The 23,940-nt window shown below is 48.2% G+C and overlaps 1 protein-coding gene across 6 annotated transcripts in view; it reads right to left on the reverse strand.

Annotated features, from left to right (window-relative positions):
- Nucleotides 1-23,940, reverse strand: part of RAPH1 (Ras association (RalGDS/AF-6) and pleckstrin homology domains 1) — a 509,976-nt gene that overhangs the window by 140,008 nt on the left and 346,028 nt on the right. For 4 of the 6 annotated variants that reach the window (XM_069615546.1, XM_069615545.1, XM_069615550.1 and 1 more), the window contains one exon: nucleotides 6,093-6,167. The exons of the other annotated variants lie outside the window; for them this stretch is intronic. In XM_069615546.1, coding sequence (XP_069471647.1) covers nucleotides 6,093-6,167 — 75 coding nt within the window. The remainder of the gene's footprint in view (nucleotides 1-6,092; nucleotides 6,168-23,940) is intronic. 6 annotated transcript variants of the gene reach the window in all.

Below are 23,940 nucleotides of genomic sequence, written 5' to 3' on the forward strand. Positions count from 1 at the left end.
CACAGAGGTGGTCAGGTGCACAGGTTAGTTGAAGAGAGAAGTTTTAAGTTGTTTCCGGAAGGAGAGGAGGGAAGATTCTGCTCTGAGGTTGGTGGGCAATGCGTTCCAAAGCTTAGGTGCCAGGTATGGGAAGCCTATACCTCCTGCCCTGGATCTATTGATGCGTGGTATGGTGAGACGGTTGGCGTATGTGGATCTGGTGGGTCTTGTGGATTGGGATCTAGACAGTGTGTCAGATAGGTAGGAAGGTGCTGTGAGGTTGATGCATTTATGCGTTGTGGTGAGTATTTTGAAAGTAATCCTGTCCTTAACTGGGAGCCAGTGGACGGCTTTCCTTGCTGAGGTGATGTGCTCTCTTTTGGGTATGCTGAGTGCTGCTCTGAGGGCATTATTTTGGGTGGTTTGGAGCCTTGCTAGGTTGTTCTTGGAGGTGCCGGCTAGGAGCGCGTTGCAGTAGTCCAGTTTGGCTCCAATAGTGGCTCTTGCGATGGACAGGCAGTTTTCTTTTGTTAGGAACGGTTTTATAGCATTGATGAGTTTAGTGCTCAATGCCGATGCTGAGACGATTGCGTTTACTTGTTTATCCATCGATAGGGTGGCATCTATGTGAACTCCTAGTGTTTTAACTGATGATAGGACTGGGATAGTGCAGTTGTCTATGCTAAAGTTAGTGTAGAGTGGGTTGAGGTTGGCAAGGGTGGGCTTCTTGCCTAAAATGAGGATTTCAGTTTTGTCCCCGTTCAAGCAGAGTCCGTTGGTGGCCATCCAGGCTTGTATGGTAGAGTAGATTAGTTGGAGGGAGGTGGAGTCTTGATGATAATTACCAGTCAGGGGCAGGAGTATCTGCGTGTCGTCAGCGTAGTTCGTGTATGTGATCCCCATGGCGTCCAGTTTGTCGAATAGGGGCTTAGTAAAGAGGTTGTATAGCGTAGGGGCCGTGCAAGAGCCTTGAGGAACCCCACAATGGATGATGGATGGTGCAGCGTGAGCTGTGTTTGAGAAGACTTTCATAGCTCTGCCTTGTAGGAAGGAGGTCACCCATGAGGCCGCGTTCTTGGAAAAGTGTGCTGCTTGTGTTAGATGATTGGTGAGAGTGTCGTGGTCTACCAAGTCAAATGCTGCTGATAGGTCCTAGTTCTATGGGCCATAGGATCCGCTGGTTGTTTCTTCTGTCTTCGGGTGTAATCATGATTTCAGTTTTGTCTGGGTTAATTTTGAGTTTGGTGATGTTCATCCATTGGTACCACTCGTGGAGACACACTAATTAGGGGTGCGTTCTCTTCTTGTATGTCACTGTATTTGAAGAGGATTAGTGAATTATCTGCGTAGTTGGAGCATGTTAGTCCGTTTTTTTATGAGGTTGATTAGCAGTATCATGCAGATGTTGAAGAGTAGCAGTGATAGCGATGAGCTTTGGGGTACTCCGCAGGTGGTGTCCCGTGGTGCGGATTTGAATGGTTTAACCTAACTGTTTGTTCTTTCCGAGAGGAAAGATTTAGTCCAGAGCAGCGCTGTGTCAAGTGAACCCCATTTCTTCAAGTCTTTTTATTAGGACGTTGTGGTTAACTGTGTCAAAGGCAGCTGAGATATCCAGTAATATCCGTGCCGATTTGGTGTTGGGGTCTGCGTTCATCTTTAGATCGTCCCATATTGAGACTAGTGCTGTTTCAGTTCATCTCAAGGATCTGAAGCCTACCTGTGCCTGAGCCAGCAGGTGGATATTTTAAAAGCCTGGAATTAGCCCACTTATGCAATAACCTCTGGAGTAATGCCACCCATGCCAAGGCAGCAGGAGGAGGCTTTTTTCCACTGGGTGAGAATATACTATCTAACCCTGGGAGTCATTTACTGAAGGAGTACCAAAGGGAAAAAACCTGCGGTGGCCCGGTGTTTATCTTAATGTTGTGGAGTCAACCCCTGTGAGGAATTTATTTTATATTCATGCCTTAGGCTAGAGACCCTGCCTCAATTAAATGGGGTAACAAGCTATGTGCTAGCAATGGCTGCCGCTTCTACCCGGAGGACATCATGGATACAGTGCACTTTTTACTTTTTTGGCCTTCCAACGTCATCTGAAAGACTGACATCTAATATTGAAACTATGGTTCAGTTGCAACTTCAACGCAGACTGACAGAGCAGGAACAGGTTGCATATGCTGTAGCGAAATGTGTTGCAATTGGGTGATGCATTGATCACGTCTCCGATGCTAACCAAATTAGATCTATAGATTTTGCGGTTTTCAAAATTAAGTTTGAATTGAGGAGGGTTTGCTCAATACTGCTAATTTTGCCAACTCTTTTTCCTTATTTTAGCTAAAATATGAACAATGAATGAATGGTCATTTTAGAGATGGCAATAATATGGGCTCCTTTTAATTTGTTTCATTCTGAATGTCAAGTGTTGTGATGTGTTATGCTTCACACTGCTGGCTTTTGTGAACACACATGCAGGAAATAAAGATTACTACTGCTTTTGTATTTTTTTGTGTTTATAATATTTACGACAGGTTTTTATATTTTCATGTATTTTTCTTGTTGTACGTGTCTGAAGGCAAACCAGTCTGAAATAAACATATCAATAATGGAACTAGATTTCCATGAAATCAATTTAAATAAAAAAAATTAAGTCACCGAGTAACATCAAAAGGAAATTAGTTCAATGAAAGATGCACAGTCATAACTTATGAGCGAAAGCAATGCATACCAAAGGGGGAAAACAAAATATTCACGCAGGCTAAGGGAAAGGGGATGGGAGAGGCTATATGAAGGGGGGCAAAGAGCGTGCACAGGGTTTACCCCCAATCAATAGTGAAGGAAGAACATTATGTAAAAAATTATGTTTTTAAAAATGTAGACTCAAAATATTCACTAGCATATTTTCACCTGAACTTTCTCCTAGTTCCTACCCATAATGTGCCCTCGCAAGCTTCTCCACGATCCATCTAGGCTAGTTTTCTAACACTTAAAATGAGTTAATTGTGAATCTCCAAACTTAGGCTGCCAGCAATATCATCTCCCACCAGGTGCCCCAGCAGCTGGCTTCAGTTGTAATCAGGGCAACTTTGAAGGATTGGATGAAGGTTTCACTCTGACTGTTCAGCTTTCGGTATCCAGTAATATCATTCCCATACATATGTTAGATATGGGTGCCGCGAAAAGGCCGTGGCAACAGTATACATGGTGAGCATATATATGGGGTCATGGGGAGCGGGGGTGTCCCCTACTCACCTTGAAAATCAAAAAGGTTTCGGGGGTTGCAGGGGCGTCTCCCACATGTTCAATGTGATAATGTCCCTTCAAACAACGGCTATTTTGTAGAGACTTTTTTGCCAGGTGACATTTTTGCAGGGACATTACCACATGGAACCCATCTTTCATGGCATTAGAAACGGGCAGCCATTCCACTGAAGGGCTGCAACTGACATCAATCGGAGCTTAGAGATGGAATACACCCCGTAGTTGAAAACGCACATCTATATTTTTTGAGTGTTGTGTGGCCCCACCCCCATGTCCTACGTCCAACCCTTATGCTCTCCCCATTGGCCAGCTCAGTGGAGGTGGATGGGGAGAGGGAGGCATGAGTGAACAATATAAACATAACAAAAATGCCAGGTTCCCTCTCCCCAGAACAACCCAAAAAGGAACGAAACTGCCTGGCAGAGAAAAGGCTGTACCCCCCGAGCTGTGACGTCATGGCAGTTGATTGTGTATTAAATACTCCTCTGCCGTATCACAGTAGAAGGGCACAGCAATGAGAAAAGAAACTAGTTACCCCAACAAGAGAGGCATGTGCTAGCAGCAACAAATCAAACTTTCGAATGTCTCTCACAGTCTTACAAATGTCAGCAAGAATAGGCAAATGTCAGATTTTTCTTCCAAGTTACCTTATTTAAATCTTTAGAACAACCCAAAGTGAGTTGGTTACAGCGGCCATTTTGTTTGTCCCAACTATCTTCTTGGAGTGGGTGGGAAGGGAAGGCAGAGCTGGGGTCTTGTCCCTATGCTCGCATCTGCCCGCAGGCACTGAACGCAATGGTGTCGAAACAGTGCCTCGACTTTGATAGCAGTTTATACGATGTTGCCAGCTGCACCGTGGGACACGAACAGATAAATGCAACCAACCTTTCACAAAAGGGGCCAACCGGCACTCTCTTTTAAGGAGACGAAGACACGGACCGTGGACTAAGCCGCACTCTAGCCAATGGCTCAGTCCATGGAAAGCCGGCGACAGGGAGGTTTTCTTGTGATTTACAAGCTACAGGTACCCCACCCCCACCCCCCAGGGAGGGCTCTAGCATTCTCGAGCAGAGCCGCCCCCCTATTGCGCACAAAGGACACCATAAAACACTGCAGTTACTAAACCATGTAAAATCATTAGCATTAATAATTCAAAGGCGGCCAAAATTGCTTTCTGCGACACAGCCGTGTCCCAGGATGTACACGAGGTGCTTGCCAGAGTCTGGGCCTATGGTAAACCTTTTATTGCTGCTCCTATTAAAAATGATATCCGGAAAGTTCGATTTCCTGTCCACGCTACGTACGCAGCCCTAAGCCTGTTCAGGGAGGGAAGAGTCAATCGAGCAGGTGCACAAACGAGAGGAAAGACCAGGTTAGAATTGAAATCACCAATAAGACACTAGGGTCCGAGCTTTTGCAGTGAATAAACAGTGGGTCCCAACGCCACATGGACAAGATGCAAGAGATCATCAAGCGAGGGGTGAAGAACTTACCATTCACAGAGCTGGTCTTCAAGCTCCACCGGCCGCGCCAACACGCAATCCGGTCTAGCACTTTCATCGACCTATAACTTCGCCAAATGCGTTTTTTGCTGATTTTGTGTGCACTTTCTTTTGCAGCAAAATGCATAAGTGGGGGTAAGGTATAGATGGGGGTGGGGATACTAAGGTGAGTGCCCCTGAATTATTTTGCATTTAGCAAAGCTTCATAGATCACCACTCAGTTTAATGAAGAGAAATACTGGTGGTTCTCACTGGGTTTGTGTTGGTATGTAGACAAAGACCCCCCCCCCTCAACAAAAAGGCACCCTCTTTCCAGTTCCTCTCAAGAGCCATTTTTCTCCACAGGAAGGATTTGTGAGCTAATGTCCAAGTTGTCGACTGTGGAACCGGTTTAGCAGAGTCCAAGTGCCAAATTGTCCTTTTCACCACATCGTGTGATCCCCCTGGGCCATGGCTCTGCAAACTAACTGTACAGATGTTTTGGACCACAAATCCCATTAGCCCTAGCCAGCACAGCTAATGGCGAAGCTCAAAGGATCCATAGCCCAAAACATCTGGAGAGCTTCAGGATGCAGACCCGCAGCGTCATTTGCAGGGACAAATGACTTTCTCTGTGTGCCTGGGTTCGTGGGTGTGGTTTCTTGTATTGTGCCCACTTCAAAAGACTTTGATAGACAAGGGAATTAAAGCAAAGGCAATCAAAGAGAGAAGCCCTATCGGACCTAATGCCGACAAGTGGCGAAGCCAGGATTAGAACCCAGCTCTCCAGGTTTCACAACCAGCAACTCAACCACTGGGCCACATCTCTTCGAATCTTTGCCAAAACTGAAAAAACATGGACATATGGTAACCACTACTGTTAAGATACAGACTTAAAAAAACTCACATGTACAAACACATGCCACAACAGGTTATCAATAGGTACACCATTGGCGCCACATTGAATGCAGAAAACAGGGCGACCTCTCCGTGCACACATGCTAGGCGTCAAGTCCCAGCGGCTTCCCCCACTGGTGCAAAGGGACCATATTCACTGCACAGCACTGACCCCAGAGTGCCTTATTGATCTTATGAAATGGATTTGGGAATGGCGTGCCAGAAAGCGATTCACTGCTCCATTGAAAAACATTAGTCCGAGCGTTAAAAGGCTGCCCGCAGGCCTATATGTTAAGGAAGCCTGGCATGAAGCGCCAAGCAAGCGTGAAAGCATTCATGGGCTGGTCTGCATTTTTCCAGGCTAGCCCTGTGTATCCATTTCATAAGTGGCATTCTAGCTACTACATGGAGACAGAGGCATGCGGGAGGAGGCAGAGGCATGCGGGAGGAGGCAGGGGCAGAGGCATGCAGCATCACCTTGGTCAGCAAATGGGAAGGCTTCCCTGCAATGTTTCGCAGAAGGAGGGAGGTCTCCCTGTCCAGATAGGAGTGCTTGTGCAGAAGGAAAGAAAAAAGAGACAAGTAATCAGTGCAGTGATTGATTTGAAGGAGGGGTGTTGATCACAAAATAGACAAGCAAAGGGTTCAAGAACATACAGTGTACAGCAAACAGAAGCGGTGCCCAGCCCATGCCCGAAACACATCACCTTGGCATTCAAGCTTGAGAGCGGATTTACTCCCAGAAAGTAGGATGTGATCAGTGCAAATATTTAGAAGCAAAGGATAAAAAGTCATCCAATATCCCATTCACAAAAAAGAGGACCTAAAGGCCCTGAACAGTCCGATTGGTTTTCCTGCCTGTCCTAATGAGTGGGCTTTATCTAAGGTAGAAAATGACCCAGCACCAAAAAACCCACTTGATCTCCAATGCTCAATGTAGGTCCCAAAGAAACGGACCATAGATTTCCCTGCAACCAGAATCTGATTGCAAATTGACTGGAGTCATTGAATATTACAGCGGTTCCTTCTTTTTCGTTTACTTTCCTCAAGCTGTTGAAATATAGTAGCAGTTTAGCATCAGGACAGCGCCTAGAGAAAGACCTTTGGTTTGGCCCTACAGGAATGCACAGACTCGCACACCTACATGTAAACACACAAGCGTGTATGTTCGATTTCTTCGCAGTGTTTTAAACCTGTCCAGGTGGAATACATTTCCTATTAACATGTAATGTGCGGCAATACAAGGTTTATCATGTATGTTCAGACTACAGTCTGCTGAACTGCCAAAAATCCCTTCGATGTCATGCTAATGGCAGTTGGGCCCAGTACAAACTATCACATATGCAAAATGCCACATAACATAAAAGAACATAAAACAGGAATTGGAAAGCCCAGTAGCCTTTGCAATCAATGTTCTTGGTAGCGGTATCCGTTTACCGAGAGACTGCAAGACTCAGTTCTCCACTCTGTGGTGGAGCAATACTCTATATTCCCCAGCCACACAACATAAGTAGGAACAAAGTGTTAGTACGATAGTTAGGAACACCATAGCTAAAATGGATCCAAGCATAAAGAAAAACCGGTGGACCGACACCCATAGCTGCACAGTTCCCATGGAATGCATCGCCCAAGGGTTAGGAGTGGAAGAGATGGAGGGGGCGCTTTAACATCAAAATCAAGGCTTCTTGGTAATGGGCTTTAGTGACCTAAACATGATCAGGAGGATGGGGGAGTGGTGGTTGTTGAAGAGAAGATTGGAGATCACACACCTATTGACACTCCTGCTGGCTCAGGCCCCCTAAAATCCACAGCAGGAAGACCTCGGTCTGAAGCCACAGTCAGTCTCGGAGTCCGAGGAGGGTAATGTAGTCCATTCCTTGAATAAAGCAGGGAATGCAAGGTCTCGTGCAGCCTTGTCCCGCGCATCCATTAGTCGATATCTGGCCTTTGCAAGGAATCCTTGGACACTGCCACTTTCCCATGTTCATGCCGTTTCACTCTGTGTGGTAATGTCTGCTTCTGGTCTTCCCAGCTAACAGAGCTAGGTCTATGGGGGAGGAAACCGAATGATAGCACTATCGTGTTTGTTTTCCATGCATCAGTCTGATGTACTAGAGTATTCAGGCCAGAGGCTACACAATGATGCGGCCTTTGACTTTCTGGGAAACACTGTCAAGCCCTGGATAGTGGACACAAGAAGGTCTTCTTTCAGAGGATGTCCTCTGAAGCAGGCCAACATTAAACTGCAACCCCCACTGCTCCAGTTGTGAAGCAGGAGTCTATTGAAAGTAGGAGGAGGGGTACCTCATGTGTCAGTTTTATTTTTTGCTGGAGCATTTTTACTCCCCATTTTTCTTTTCTGGGAGTATTTGCCAATTTTTAGGGAGAAAAAGTGGCCGATTAATTGCTTATCTAAAGGGCTGACAGCCCATCGATTTAGAGTGGTGCACAACAAACAAAGGTGTATATAGGTGTTGTGCGTTCAGATGGGAGACCGGGACAAGGCCCACGCTAACATTTAGTTGACCCTGGATCAAGATATAGAAGCTATAATCGAAGAGTAGACTCTGCAGTCTCCAGAGTCTAAATAAACTTAAATCGAGGCTAAAGTGGCAGACTGCCATTTTCATGCGCTCCGGTCCAGTTCCACCACAGACATGTTGATGACAGAAGTGCAGGCGTGCAAACATGCCCTACTTGACACTTGAGGCTGTCAGACAATCAAGAGGCTAGCAGTTTGCAGCAAACTCTCTCAGGCACAATCATTGCATTCAGTCCTGGAAGAGGCGCAATCTAACAGTGGGAATCCACTGCGGCGAGCACACATGGGAGGCAACATTTCTCTGCCCCTTCCACTCTCCCCCCGTGTGAAGACTGTTTGGTCGATGACCCAACATCTTCAATGCTGCTGCACAGATCACATTTAGACCATGAAATCCTGCCAACTGAGAAAGTTCTTGACACGCCCACAGCATCAAGGTCTGCTGTAGCTAGAGACTTGGAGAAATTCGAAAATATGGAAAGCGGCAAAGTAAGCCTGCCCTAGTATGGCACATGGGAGGGCTGAAACATCAAGGGCAGTACTTGTTTACACCTTCCCAATGAGTCAGAGGGAAAAACGGAACCAATTCTGTCTCTAATTCGGTCACTTTGCCACCATAGAAACACTACCTAGTTTCAGAGAATCCTGCATCAAGCCATCTATCTATACTGTATATACATACTGCATTGTACTCGAGCCAGCAAGCGGGCACTTCTCTCATCCTGTGAGCCTGCAGCGCAAGTAGGCCTTGGCTTAAAAAGTTCACTCAAAGTTGGTTAACGAGTGGAAGATTCCTCTGCAAGAAAATAAGGGGAGGCATTGAAAATCCTACAGGAGTTCCAGATCTCCCAGCGCGTTAGACTGGAGAGTGTAACCTGCAGGTGGAAGCCATATAACGAGAGTTCCAGATAAAGAGGGAACCGAGTGATAGCTGAAGAGAGGAGCAATAGTTCAGAGCGTTATGCACATGCTCCCTCCCTTCAGTGAGCAAAGGGAGCCAGTACCCAAGATACAGACACCAAAATTGCCATGTGGTTGTAGCCTTTATTTATTTATTTGCTGATACCGCGCCGCAGCCCGCCGGCATCAGAGCGCACATAAAGATAATGGACAAAGCATTAAGCACGGGGCCGCCATTATCTAAGCGAATACAAAGGTCTTCAACGGTTTAGGAAAACCTAAAAGATACGTTTCCTGCCTGAGGGCCAGGGCAGGATGTGCCAGCGTAATGAAGGATCTTCCATTGGTGCACTCGAGTTGCCAGGTTCCAGGGCTCCTGGATCCTGCATGTCTGCTGGGGAGAGTTTTCTGGAATAGAATTCCTCTGGTAGCGGATGACAGTGGCGCAGGTATGTGGGACTGTGACTGTGTAAACCTTTGTGTACGAGAACATAGCATACACATTCTACAGCCCTTTTGCAGGGGCAATTCCACACATGCCTTAATATACCACTAAAAAAGAAACCCAGCAAAAGAAGCGAACACACGTACAGAGAAAACGCTCTACATCTTGTCGAACAGAATTTCCCCACGTGGGGCAGATGATGGCCAGGAAGGGAGGGAAACGACGGGGCTGGTCTGTCAAACTTCACAAACTAACATGGAACACTTCCTGCATTCCTTTCCCCTCCTTCCCCCGCTTTAAATAAGAGGATGTTTTCTTTGAAACCCAGTTCCCAGCATGGGGCCGAGAAGCAGCTGTTCCTTGTTACTGCATTTTATGAGGGTTTACCAATCATTGAGAAGCTCGCCAGAAAAAAAACACAAAACTGTTTTTTACGGTCGCCATTTGCATTTGACATGTCACACTGGGGACTGTTCTAGACCATTTGCAAATTGACCTCCAAAAAGGAGACAGCATTGATAATAATGAAGGCACATGGACTACCACCACCCAGGGACCAGGCAGACCCCCAGGAGGGGTTTCTCCTGCTTTTAGCGCTACGGCACCAGCTGAAATCCTTCACAAACGGCGTTTATCAATGTGGTTCTCTGCATGCCCAGGCGATGGCACAGGGGAACATGACTTGCACCCATGTTTCATTACTTTTGCCCCCAAGAAAAGTACTAGTGAAGCTGAAATATGAGGGCATTTTAGATCAAGGTCCTGCTCTTGCGGCACCCATCACTGCCCATGAACTAGCCTCCTACACTGGCAGCGCTCTGTGGATCCAGAGTCCAATGGAACAGTTGATTGGCAGTGCTCCAAAGGAAAAGAGAATGTGGGCACTGTTGCTCAATGGGTACAGATGTTCTGAAACAAGCTCACCAAGCTGGACGTAAGCCTTGGACTAAAAATCCCCAATTCATTATCAGAGGAGGTGTGGAGAGAAGATTAGCCATAGCTTTGAAAAAGAGATGCGCGTCGCTGAGATTTCACTATAGTTGCTTTCCCCGGGAAAGAAAATTGGGCCACAATAACTTCATGGTTGCGGCTATCAGTTAAAACCTAACTCTTGACAATAGAAACTATTCGCCAATGGACTTGGATGACACTAGAGGCTTTAGAGCAGACTAGCCATCGTTGGAGCCGGACACAATAAAAGGCCATGGTTCTATGAGGCAAGCCAATGGGGTGCCTTTTTCAAATGGGCATACGAGTTGTGGGAACCCGTATTGGGAAAACCTATCTATCGCTCCAATGAGAACGAACATAATCCATGGGCACATAGTAAAGACCTGTACATGCGATCTTCTTGTAGACAAAACAAGTCTTGCGTTAAACAACACAAAACAATTTAAATCACCAACTCTGCTGGGATAAAGTAAAGCCTAAGCAATGAAAAAGGGTCAGCTCATGAACCAGGCAAGTGCCGAGTCACTCGTCTAACGAATTGACTTCCCCTAAGGGAGTCCCGTGATGCTTAACAGTTGTGTAAATAGCAGGTCTGATCATTTTATTTTTAATCCAGTGAGCTTGTCTCAACATAGCCAATCTAGAATTGCTCTGTCCAGAAAGGAAACGGGAAACCATTGCGCCACAGCAGGGGGTCTGCAACCTATGGCCGTCCGGATGTATGGAACGTCCACTTCCATCAAACCAAGCCAGCATCGTCAACGGATTGAGGAAGCCAAAGCCCAAAACATCTCGAGAGCCAGAACTTGCAGACTAGGAACGGTGCCCTTGCCTTCACCCCATACGAGATACTCCTATTTCATCGCGGATCATGACTTGTGGTCCTCACTTCTACAAAACCTGTTTTCATTAGAATCCTCTTCCTCCGGTGGTTAGAGTGAGGAAAATAAAGGGGCGCTACAAAGCTGCCAAAGCCAGGAGACTATATAACAACTACTATGGATCAGAGCATCACACGCCTAAGAAGCCATGGCCAGAGTACTAGGGTCTGATGCTGGCACGAGAAGCAAAAACATCAAACCCAGCACCAGTTGCAACATTTCCAGCCTGAAACGGAACACAAAATACCTAGTCTGGCATCAAAAGGCAATGTTGCTGGGAGGGAAAGGTCTTCTTCTGATACAGGCAGCCTTTAACATTTCATATCATCATCAAGGATTCTTCAACCCCAAGGGGTGGAGCCAGAAAAGGAGAAACCACGTCTAAATGTTGACATTCCGAAAGACTGTGCTTCCAAAGGCCTTCTTTAAATTTCTCAAAGAAAAGTGGTCATCAAGATATATAGTCCCGGGGGCCAAAGGGTCAAGTTGTAAGCTATTAGCTAGGCATCCAAACCACTTGCATCCACAATGGTCCATCAAGAAGGTGCACACACAAGAAGGTGACCAGCTTCTCACTCCCTCACTTGCTGGCCATCTCAGCAACGCTTCTCTTCACAGTGTATTGCCAAAACACAGTGTGAAGGTCAGATGCGTTATGAATAAGGCTTCCAGTTTTCCGTTTTTACTCAATGACTATTACACATAAAGACAGACGGAAATCAATCTGCTTTCTGTCTGTATTTATAAAAATGGAGAAAAAAACCCTGAAAAACAGGTCTTTGTCCGATTCTCTATGATGTCACTCATACATGGCAGGCCAACCACATTGCAGATTGGCAGCAAGGCGAGCACAAAAGTTGTATAGGTATAGCATTAAAGCTCTTCAAATTGTTGACGGAATATATCTTAAGGCATCAGCAGTCATAGGTGCAACCGTTTGTTATGGAAAAATGGAGCTAGCATGTCCTGCCTATATGGCTGCACGTGTGCTTTTAAAAAATGAATGTTATTAGAATAAATGCAGAAAAATACTGGTTGAGAATCCTCTTTTTCGGTAACAAAAGTGAAAAATGTGGATAAATACAGAAAAAAAGGCCCAAAAATAAATATGGATAAATACAGATGGAAATGGCAGGAAAATAAATACCATAACATCGGAAGCCTTAGTGATGAAATGCCACAGAGTTTGTAATATTCCACCGTAGACTGTAACCCCACCATGAGCCAAGCATGTCCATACGGAACCCTTTCAAAGCCAAGTTAGAACATGTTTACAATACCATAAAACAGACATGCTTTGTGCTGATCAACCAGTTCAACAATTGGGAAAGTGGGATATTTTGTAAAAGTACATGTCCTTACTGTCCTCATTCTTGGGGCACACACCATTTCCTGAGAGGTGAAGGTCACCCAGAATGCTGCCTCCTCCCAGGACCCTTCCGGACAGCGCCTGAATCTGCCTCTGGGCTGTGCAGAGCTGGCAGGTAGTCACGTGGGCCCTCAGTGTGTGTACTCTGGGAGTTGGGATTTGAAGCTGGCCAGTTACTACTAGCTGTGGTGTTTCCTGCTGCCAAGGTTTGCCCTTAGGACATTCACTGCTTAGTCGGTCCACATCACTCCCCTCCGACTCACTGGTTATGCCACCATCGCCCAACTGTGCCCCTTGACTGCACACGTGCCAACATTTAAGGTCAGACAGGAAGGAGATTTTTAGGATGGGAGGCTCAGGTGGAAGAAATGTATTTGCCTGTTGGCCTGCATTGGCCCAAGCGATATTTTAGGAACGAGAAAAAAAAATGGCAACATTTTAAATTGAAAAAAAATGGGAGCTGTATGGAGGGGTGGCATGTATGAGAATGAGCGCTTCCTTATAGGGCTGTTTTCCAAATACTGATAAAAAATAGTGTCAGAAATTACCCCTGTAACTGCCAGATTCTCCTGCCTCATTTCAGCTATGCTGTGCCCATTTAATGTCCTAAATGCGGGGCACAAGATGTGACTTAGTTACAAAACGGGTAGACCCGTTTGGCCCTTTGGAAGGGCCAATCGCTCCAATCACCTCCTGCCCACACTACGGCACATGGCTGCTTCACCAGAACCTTTGACCTTTTGCAAAGCCGTCGCATGCTGGCCAGACAGGCATTTGCAGCAGATAAACCCACGTGAGAAAGAGCCTCCCGAGATCAAGGGAGGTTTTAACACATGGATAAGGTGCCTGCAAGATAGCAAGCAGTGTGGCACGTGGTGCAGACCCGAGCTCAATGAGGTTCATCGGGGGCTCCTGCTCTACGATAAGGCAGGGTCAGAACTAGCCAGGAAAATAACTCTGCTTGAAACGACCGCATCATTAAGCAAATGCATGTTGGAGGGGATGTGTGTGTGTAAAGCCTCGCAGGGACTGAGTGGACAATGCCCAGAACACATGGACAAGGAGCAGTCGCTATTTCTACGACTCCTCCCCCCACCGCCTTTATACTCGGACCTCATAGCCGGTCAGATAGCACGGTGGCGACTACAGTGCTCGCTTTGACATCTGTGCAGAGCCTGCTGACCCACGTTCGAGTCCGAAGTTGATAAATGAGCACCATACACCGTGAAAAATAATAAGCAGCGCTCAGATGCCTGAGGGTTCGTAGCGCTATATAAATACAAACAAAAAAAAAAAAATCACATTTGCCTGGATCTTGGATGGCACCTTCTCCACTAAAGATGTGAAGTACCCATTATGATTGCAAGTGTGAGCAACAGTTTTTTAACCACCATGCACACCTGGTTCACAATAAGTTAACAAAACTCTAAGTTATTAGTTTAAGGGTAAATATGATTTGAGGTGCGGGGGAGAAGTGCTCAGCCTTGGTATCTAGGCTGGTCAAATATACATAGAACAAATGATTTCCCAATTAAGGAAACCTGCGTCCCCTGCACACTATCAACATGGGCCTAGGCCTGTATGTGATTTTAAGGTACTAACATTTCCCTTATTTGATTTATAGGAGAGCTAATTGTAGTGATTCTATTCTCCTTGCATTAGCAGGAGATTTATTTTCTTTTGAGATGCCCAAATTAACCTTTGACAAGTCATCTGTTTATCAAAAAAAGTTATTTATTGCAATTTTAACAAAGAAAATTCAATATTTGATCAGGCCCAACGCGTTTCGAGTATTACTTTCACTCTTCATCAGGGTCAAAAATGTTCTGTTTTCTTTATACAATAATGAATCTCTAGAGAGAAAATAGATTGATGATACAGTGTTAATAGTTAATTCCAATACTTAATATTCATTTGTGCATATAAGGCAAAACAAAAACTTTTTTAACTAAGGAAAAGCACATCATGTGTTCTTGCTGTATTAATCATTATTGCACTCTTTTAGCTCAATATCAGTAGTCATTATTTAACAAAGGGAAACATCATTATAGTTAATGGCGAATGCTAGGTGCCTACATAGGTGAATGACAATCTTAACTTTTCGTGGATAGAACATGTAAAGGTAAGTAATCAAATAGTTATTGCAAGTGTGAGAACAGGGCTTCATTTTGATATAGTTCATAATGCGTTATAATGAGCCCATAAACTAAGTCCCATACCAGTGAGACCCTGCATGTGTGCACGATGAGCAAAGATTAAATCGGGATGCCATTATTGTAAGAAGCTGTATGCATACGGCTGACATGTTTCCCAGTTCCATGGGGACTCTTCAACCTAGGCCGTTTTTCCCGCTTGCAATGCATGCTGGGACTCTTGGCCCCCATCTTGCAATTGAAAAAACAAAACTACAAGTTCCAGAATGCAATTGGAAGCAAAAACCATGATTGGCCCAAGGTGTCAGGCATGGAATTGGGAAATTTGCCAGGGAGGCATTCAGATGCTTGCCGTCGTTCACACCTGTAAGCCCCCACCACTACCCCTTTATCAGACAATGAATTGATGGAAATTTACAGGGCACAGCTCAGCCTCCTCTTCTCTGAAGTCAAGATGGCGGTGGCCATGCCTGGCTCTCCCCAAATAAGGAACATGCTGTGAAGGTGCAAGAGCAAAAAAAGGAAGAGGGTGGGAAAAAACAGAAATGGGAGGGAGGGGGGAAAAGCACGGTTTAATATCATGCAAGAAGCGTGAAGTGGGGTGGGGGCACCAACCCAAACCAAAATAATGATGCAAGTAAAAATGACCCCATAAAGAGCAGCTCGTGCGATACGACATTATCGTGCAAAGCGTGAAGTGGCGCGAATGCAACGGGTTTAGGACTAGCAGTCAATTCCCTTCTCATTCCGCAAAGCGGCCCATATGGCAGACAACTCCAAACACAGTATAAAGCTGGGCCCTGCAACCTGCGGCGCTCTAGGTGTTTAGAAATACAACTCCCATCAGCATCGTGCAGTGTAGTGAATGCTGCCGAATCATGGCCATTACAGCTGGAGAGCCACAGGCTGCAGATCCCTCATGTAGAGGGAATGGTCTGCAAGTACTCGGGCAGCAGCTCGGCAGTAGTTCTCTAGCCAGGTTGCCGGGGGGATAGAAGAACAAGTTACTTTCTTACCTGGTAACGTTCTTTCGATGGGATGGTCCGACGACGTATTCCATATCTATGACAGGTAATCACCACAGCTGTGCTGCTTCGGAAACTTTTTTCGGCGTCTGCGTCGATGACGTCGATGCGCCGTCGTCGAGGACCTCCTCTGACATCATCCGATGTGATAAGTAGGACACACGACGCCCGTAGCCTCAGTTGTAGTTTTTTCCCCCAGAACGTGGGACATTAGTCTACTGCCAGTCAGACACAAAGCCTTGCGGAACGTAAGCTGCAATCGCAAAAGAAATTCTGCAGCGGGGAAGGTAGGGAGGGAGCGATATGGAATACGTCGGACCATCCCATCGAAAGAACGTTACCAGGTAAGAAAGTAACTTGTTCTTCGAGGGGATTGGGTCCTCCGACGTATTCCATATCTATGACAGACTCCCAAAGCAGTACCAGAGCAAGGAGGAGGGAAAGAATTTAGAATCAAAATTTAGAATTGCCTATCAAATAGCAGAGCAAAGGACCGCCTTGCCAAAGGCCAGATCCTGTCCTCGGATGGAATCGAGGGAATAGTGACGTACAAATGTATGTACTGAAGCCCAGGTGGCCATACCCCTGGTAGAATGGGCCCGCAAGCCAGCCGGTGGGTCCTTACCCGCCAAGCGGTAACACTCCGAGATGGCCAAATTAATCCAGCGAGACAAAGTCTGTTTCGTCACAGCTTGTCCCAAACACTTTCCAGCGTAACCAATAAAGAGTTGATCGTCCACTCTGACCTGGGACATGCGTGAAACATAAAAGCTTAAAGCTCTCCTAGGATCAAGCCTATGGAGCCTCTCCTATTCCTTACCAGGATGCAGAGGAGGATAGAATGCCGGAAGAACAACCTCCTGAGCCAAATGAAATTCCGTCACTACCTACGGAAGAAAAGAAGGACGGACTCTAAGGATAACCCTGTCCTTGTGAAATACAGTGAAGGGTGGCTTAACTGAAAGTGCCTGTAACTCACTCACTCTGCGAGCGGAAGTAACCGCAACTAAAAACACAGTTTTCAGAGTTAACAGCCTCAAAGGGCAAGAATGTAAAGGCTCAAACAGAGCATCCATAAGAAACTTAAGAACAAGGTTTAAATCCCAACCGGGCACCAGGAAAGGTGACAGAGGGAACACATTAGTGAGCCCTTTCAGAAACTGTGAAATTAAAGGGATCTTAAAGTAGGAACACTCTTCAGACGAGCGCTTAAAGATGGACAGCGCCGCCAGGTAACCTTTAATGCTACCCACTTGCAAGCCCCTGTGGGCCAAAGAAAGTAAAAAGGACAGAACCATGGGGATGTCACATGCAAAAGGATCCACATTCTGAACTCTGCACCAGTCGCAGAACTTATGCCAACGGCAACGGTACAGAGACTTTGTTGCTGGCCGTCGGGCCGAGAGCAACACCTCCATCACGTCTTCAGGGATGTCCCAATCCTTATACCTCAAACTTTCAGAAGCCAAGCGTGAAGGTTGAGGGATCTGACCTCTGGATGGAAAACCGGACCCCCCTCCCATGAGAGCAGATCGTCTCGGTAGGGAAGACGACGTGGAGGACAGATGGACAAGTCGAGAAGGTCCGGGTACCATGTCCTCCGAGCCCACGCTGGAGCAATGAGGATCATCAGGGAACCGAACTTCCGTAACGTCCGCAGCACTTGCGGGATGACGGGGACTGGAGGAAACGCGTACATCAGTGGGAATGACCACTCCACCACGAACGCGTCTCCCAAGGCTCCTTTTGGAGGAAATTCCTGCGAGCAGAACCTCTCGCACTTCCGGTTGACACTGGAGGCAAAGAGATCCACTTGAGGGGTCCCCCAAAGGGTGAAGATCTCCAGTAGAATCTCCTGAGCCAACTCCCACTCGTGAGAGATCGTGCTCTGCCTGCTCAGAGCGTCCGCCGTCACGTTTTCGTCTCCAGCCAGATGAACTGCCGAGATCGAAACTTCCTGCTGCATGGCCCAGAACTCGAGCTGCATCGCCTCCCTGCATAGAGGAAGTGACCCTGCCCCCCCCTTTTTGTTGAGGTAGTGCATGGCCACTGTGTTGTCCGTCAGGATCAGGACATTCTTTCCTCGCACAGTCAGCAGAAAAGCCTTCAGGGCTAGCCTGACGGCCCTCAGCTCCAACAGATTGATATGGAGTCTGGACTCTGATGGAGACCACCGACTGCTGACTGTCAGCTCGTTGGCATGAGCTCCCCGTCCCATGAGGGATGCATCCGTCACGATCGTCACCTCCGGCCAGCGAAGCCAAAACAGAGCCCCCTTCATCAAGTTGCCTTCGACGGCCCACCACAGAAGGTCCTGGGCGACCGAGGGCGGCACCTGAACCGGGTCCGACATCCTGCCGGAGGACTGCGACCATTGCATTTTGAGTGCCCACTGCAAAGATCTCATCTGCAGGCGAGCCTCTGGCACCAGAAGAATGCAGGATGCCATGAGGCCGAGCAACCTCAAGAACTCGAACGCTGGGAGCGTCTGGGCATGCTGAAACTTGTGCACCATCTGCTGAATGTGAAGAGCCCTCACCTGGGGAGGAAAACACTGCCCCAGGGAAGTGTCGAGCACTGCTCCGATGTACTGGAGCCGCTGTGTTGGCGTCAAATGGGACTTCTTTAAATTGAGGGAGAAGCCCAGCCTGTGAAGAGAGTGGCAGGTGACGGACAGATGATCCAGGACTTGCTCGGGAGAGCTCCCCCTGATCAACCAATCGTCCAGGTACGGGTAGACGTGAATCCCCCCTTGCCTGAGATGCGCTGCCACCACCACCATGAGCTTGGTGAAAACTCTCGGGGCGGAGGTCAATCCGAACGGCAGGACCCGAAACTGAAAGTGCGAGTCGCCAACCGCGAACCTCAGGTACTTCTTTTGCGAGGGATGGATCGGCACATGGAAGTAAGCATCCTTGAGGTCAAGAGACACCAACCAGTCCTGAAGCTGAAGGGCCTGGAGGACTTGAGAGAGAGTAACCATCTTGAACTTGTCCTTCCTGAGGAGTTTGTTCAAACCGCGCAAGTCCATGATGGGTCTCAATCCCCCGCCTTTCTTCGAAATCAAAAAATAAGGGGAATACCATCCCTTGTTCCTCTCCGCTACAGGCACCAGTTCTATGGCGCCTTTCTCCAGCAGGGCTTGAATTTCCTGCGCAAGGAGTGGATCCGGACTCTTCAAAGAGAGGTTCCCTGGTGGATTGTCGTGAGGCCTCTGCCGAAAGGGAAGACAATAGCCGTGGGTTATGATCTCCAGAACCCACACATCTGAAGTAATGGCACGCCACTCTACAAGATGCTGCGCCAGCCTTCCCCCAACCAGCGAACCATGGGACATGGCCTCATGACTGAGTGGTAGCGGCTGCGGCGTTACCTGAGGGCAAAGAGGCAACTGCCCGAGCGGCCTTGGCACCACGGGTACCCTGTCGTCCACCTCTGGTACCCCTGCGTTGGCCTCTTTGACTACTAGCTCCTCTCGCTTTACTGAAGGACGAGTAATAGCGAAAGGAACCACCCCTCCATTGCTGTCCCCTAGGACAAAAAGGTGGAGGTTGGCGAACTGCAGCGCCCAACGACTTCGCTGCAGCTTTGGAGGTCTGCAACCTCTCAAGGCTCTCGTCAGCCTTGCTGCCAAAAAGGTGTTCACCGTCAAAGGGCATGGTGAGGAGCCGGGACTGCACATCAGGAGCAAACCCAAACTTCCACAACCACGCAAACCTGCGTATCATGGTGCTCGCCGCCATGGACCTGCTGACGCATTCAGCCATGTCCAAACCCGACTGAACGGACTCACACATGGCATCCTTACCCTCCTGGACCATAGCAAGGAAACCATCCCGTTCGTCCCCTTCGGGAATATGTTCAGCCGCTAACGCAACACAGTTCCACAGAGTGTGTGTGAAACGAGACAAGGCACATATGGAGTTGGCCGCCAGAAGCGCCACCCCCCCGAAGAAAACACTTTCTTCGCCCAGCCATCAAAACGTTTGTCGTCCCTATCAGGAGGGATGGTAGGGTACAACGCCTGCTTTGCCGGGGCCGTGGCCGCCTGCACCACCAAACCCTCCGTAGTGGGGTGCCTGGTCAAGTAGCAGGGGTCGCTACTGGCTGGACGGTATTTTCGCGACAAGGACCTGCCCACCGCCGGGAGACTCTCCGGAGCAGTCCAAGCCGCCGCCACCCTTCTCTGTAGAGCCATATGAAACGGCAGTACCAAGTCAGTTGGGGGACCTACATCAAGGATGTCCGTGAGATCATCATGCACAAATTCCCCTGGGGGAGCAGACCATCCCAAGTACTCGGAGACCCTAGCCATAAGGCGCCGGTACGAGGAATCGGCATGACAGCCAGGCTCAGGCCCACAAAACTCCACCTCCGGAGAGGTGTCCAGTCCACTGGCATCATGCAGTGACTGCCTCAAATCGTCAAATTGGCTATGGCCCGAGACCATCTCATCTGGAACCTGACTAGGAACCAGGCCATCAGAATCCTCATCCACCTCCGAAATATATTCCAGGTGGTGAAAAGAAGGCACCCGAGAGTGCTTGCTCTTAACCAGAGCCTTTCTAGGGGGTTCCCCCGTGCCACGGGGTACCTCCGACACCCCGGCCTCGAAAGGCATCGAGGGCGTCGAGTGAATCGGCGCCGGCGCCGAGAGAACAGGCATTGGCGCCGAGAGGATCGGCGTCAAAGTCAGATTCAGCACCGCCAGCATCGATGGCGTCGACACAGTCCTCGAAGCCGGAGCTCCGAGCGCGTCCTTCGACGACCTGAGCGTCGACGGCTTCGACGACTTCCTCGGAGCCGGAGCCTCGAGAAAGCCTGTCGACGCCTCAGGCGTCGATGTCTTCCTCGAAGACATCACAGGTGCACACGGTCTCGAACACGTCGAGGACCGGGACCTGGAACGGGTACGTCGAGAACGAGTCCCCTTTTCCGAACGGGACCTCTCCCGTGACTCGTGCCGACCACTCTTGCGAGCGGTGTCTCTCGACCTCTCACGGCCGACCCCACTCGGGGGCGCGGACGGTTTAGTACCCTGCGACTTGAGAATCGCCAGCATTTTCTTCCCGAAGGAAGCCCATTCCTCCGGCGTCGCACGGCTGGAGGGGTAAGCGACGTGCCGGGCAGAGTCCTCAGAAGAGGACCTGGAAGACGACCGCTGTCGGCGCTTCCGAGAATGCCTCGAAGAGGCCAAGGAGTGGCGAGACCGACTCCTAGAAGGAGACCCACGAGACTTCCGACGACGACACGGAGAGTCACCTCTCGAATCATCCGTCGAAAGCCCCGCAGATTTCGACTTCCGGGGCTTGGACACCCGACCTACCAACAATTTCTTCTTACGTTCCCGTAAGGCTTTGGACGTGAGCGACTGGCAGTCGATACAGTCATCCGTGTAATGGGCCTCCCCGAGGCACCAGAGGTAGGCGTTGTGCGAGTCCGTCACCGACATCTTGGACCCACACTCCCCGCACTTCTTGAAGCCCAGACGCGGGGTCGAAGACGAAGTAGAAGACATCTTCTTACGAAGGGTTTTCTCAGAAAAACAAACAGGTTCGAAGAACCGAGAAGAACAGAACTCCAAAGAGTCGAGGCGTAACCGAGATTCACGAAGCAACACGTTCGTGGAAAAAACGGAACTGAGGCTACAGGCGTCGTGCGTCCTACTTATCACATCGGATGACGTTGGACGTCGGAGGAGGTCCTCGACGACGACGCATCGACGCAGAAAAAAGTTTCCAAAGCAGCACAGCTGTGGCGATTACCTGTCAGATATGGAATACGTCGGAGGACCCAATCCCCTCGAAGGTGGGTTTAAGCCCACCCCACCTGTGTGACACGCATTGGTCTTTATTGGTCTTTGAAGACCAAGCACATGCTTATTGGGGCAGCACTGGATGTGGCCTTCAGAACCCTTCCCAATTCGGCTACCTTGGACTCCATCACACCAGAAATCAAACCCAGACAGTGTAGTCCTTTCCAACTGCAAAATGAGCTTCAACCCTCATCAGAATATTTGAGTCCAGTCTAGTAAACGCCAACCTTAAAGGAACCGCCAAACCCATGCAACCGGACCCCTGTTCAAATTCGATCACTTAGGAGAAAGCATTGCTTAGAAACGTCCGTCTGAGGCTGAATATCTCAATCCATTCCATGGAACACATGCTCTCATGCCATAACATAGGACAATGCTAAGAAACCTTCACCTAAAAGCAGTGGCCTTCAAACTCTGGGCCTGGCCCCTAGGGGGATCCGAATTATGGCTCAGGGGGTGGCGCTCGGCTCTTTAAAAAGAGTATGGTGACTGCTTTTAATAGAAAATATAAGTAGTTCTGGCTAGTGAAGGTCCGTGGCACACATTGTCATCAAAGCAAAGCTCAGCAAAACAACTTTTGGATACCATTGACGCAAGGCTACAGAATGTGTGATGCAGTGTGATGCAGTCTCTGAGGTTTCAGCAAGCATTTCTAATGATAAAAAGTGCATGACATCCGGGCTGCACCATTCACATCTCGTGATATGAATGACATGCCATCTGAGACTACAACATGCACCTCTCATGCCATGAATCAAAACAGACACCCAATCATAGAGCGTAGACTCAGAAGGCCTTTCATCCAAGTGAGAAGGAAAAGGGGCAGGGTTAGAGTAGCCAGGAGCGACCTGTTCGGTGGAAGGAGATTGCCACCATTTTGTTTCTCTCTGGCTCTCTCCCTCAACTTCCTGTCCCATCCACTTCCACTAGAGCAAAGCACTTTCAGTGTGATGTCAGAAGGGCAAAATCCACTTCTTTCAAGAACAGAGACTGGACCACTAAGGCAGGCTAGCTTTAATCCAATCACATGCAGCGCTTTGCCTTTAAAAGAAGGAGTCTTGCACCACTTCTTGGATTCACTCTAACTACACCTGTGAAGAATTCACTGGACCTCCTTTGGGAAAGTTGTACTTTTCTAAGACCTCAGCCTGAGTTGAAGACAACGCCATCCAAGGCAGAAGAGAGTTTACCCTTTACCCACTCCCAAGGGAAATTGAGGGTGAACCTTTGCTGTGGACCAGAACTTGTCACTCTGTTCCAGAATCTCAAAGCTGGATAGCATACCCTGAACGGAACCTTCCTGTGTCCTCAAGCCCCTCTGAAAGGGTCTCACAGAGTCAGGAGGAACAGCCCAGCTGAAGCTCCCCGTTCTACCGCTGTGACAAATTGACTTCTGCCCTGCAGGAGTACAAGGATGAGTATGCCCACTCAGCCCTCACACCTCGACAAAACCGGAGACAACACAATCATGAAGGTGAAACAGGCACAGTCAAGAGATAAACCCCTTTTGCCTTTTGTGGTAACATGGGGCTGAGGGAAGGCTATACTCTTAAGAGGGAGGGGTGTGAATGTGGTTCACTAGCAACCCAAACAGCGAAGTATAACAGTCCAAAATAAAAGGAATAGCCAATCCAAGTTCTATAAAAGTATATACAGTTTCATTAAACACACCATGTACCAGGGGTGTTGCTAGATCTGGAAAAGATCCGGGGCTATGCTAATGTCGGGACTGTCGGGACTGGGGGCTAGCTAGCCTTTTTGGTTGTAACCCCTGATCTTCTATCCCAGGCTACAACCAAAAGACCCAGGGCTATAGCCCCCTCTAGCAACGCCTCTGTCATGTACAATAACTTACTAGAAAAACACTACACAAAACCCATTCCTGAGTGAAGAGCACAGAATGAGCAAAGATAGTAGATGAAGCCCTCTGGGTAATGAATCAGGGGTTAAAGGCAAGCAAAAGCAACAGTTTTCTTGATAAAGGATATGACCCTGTGGCAAAAGGGTTTAGAGTGACCTAGCTAGTCTCTATGGCCCAAAGATGGACCAAGGGGACAGTTAGCAGTCAATTTTACGTTCATTTCTGTTCTTGGTGATTCAGCAGTGCCGAGAGAGCGAAAGGCAGTAATGGAGGTTCAAGCTGGTTCAAATGTGCTGAACATTTCTTCAAACAAGCGCCAAGCAGTTAAATGATGTAAAAAATACTAGAATCCCGGCTGTCTTGGCTCTCAGGGTGCTGCGAGT

The sequence above is a fragment of the Ambystoma mexicanum genome, chromosome 9 (genome assembly GCF_040938575.1).
Source record: "Ambystoma mexicanum isolate Mex_15411 chromosome 9, UKY_AmexF1_1, whole genome shotgun sequence".
In the NCBI taxonomy this organism is placed as follows: Eukaryota; Metazoa; Chordata; class Amphibia; order Caudata; family Ambystomatidae; genus Ambystoma; species Ambystoma mexicanum.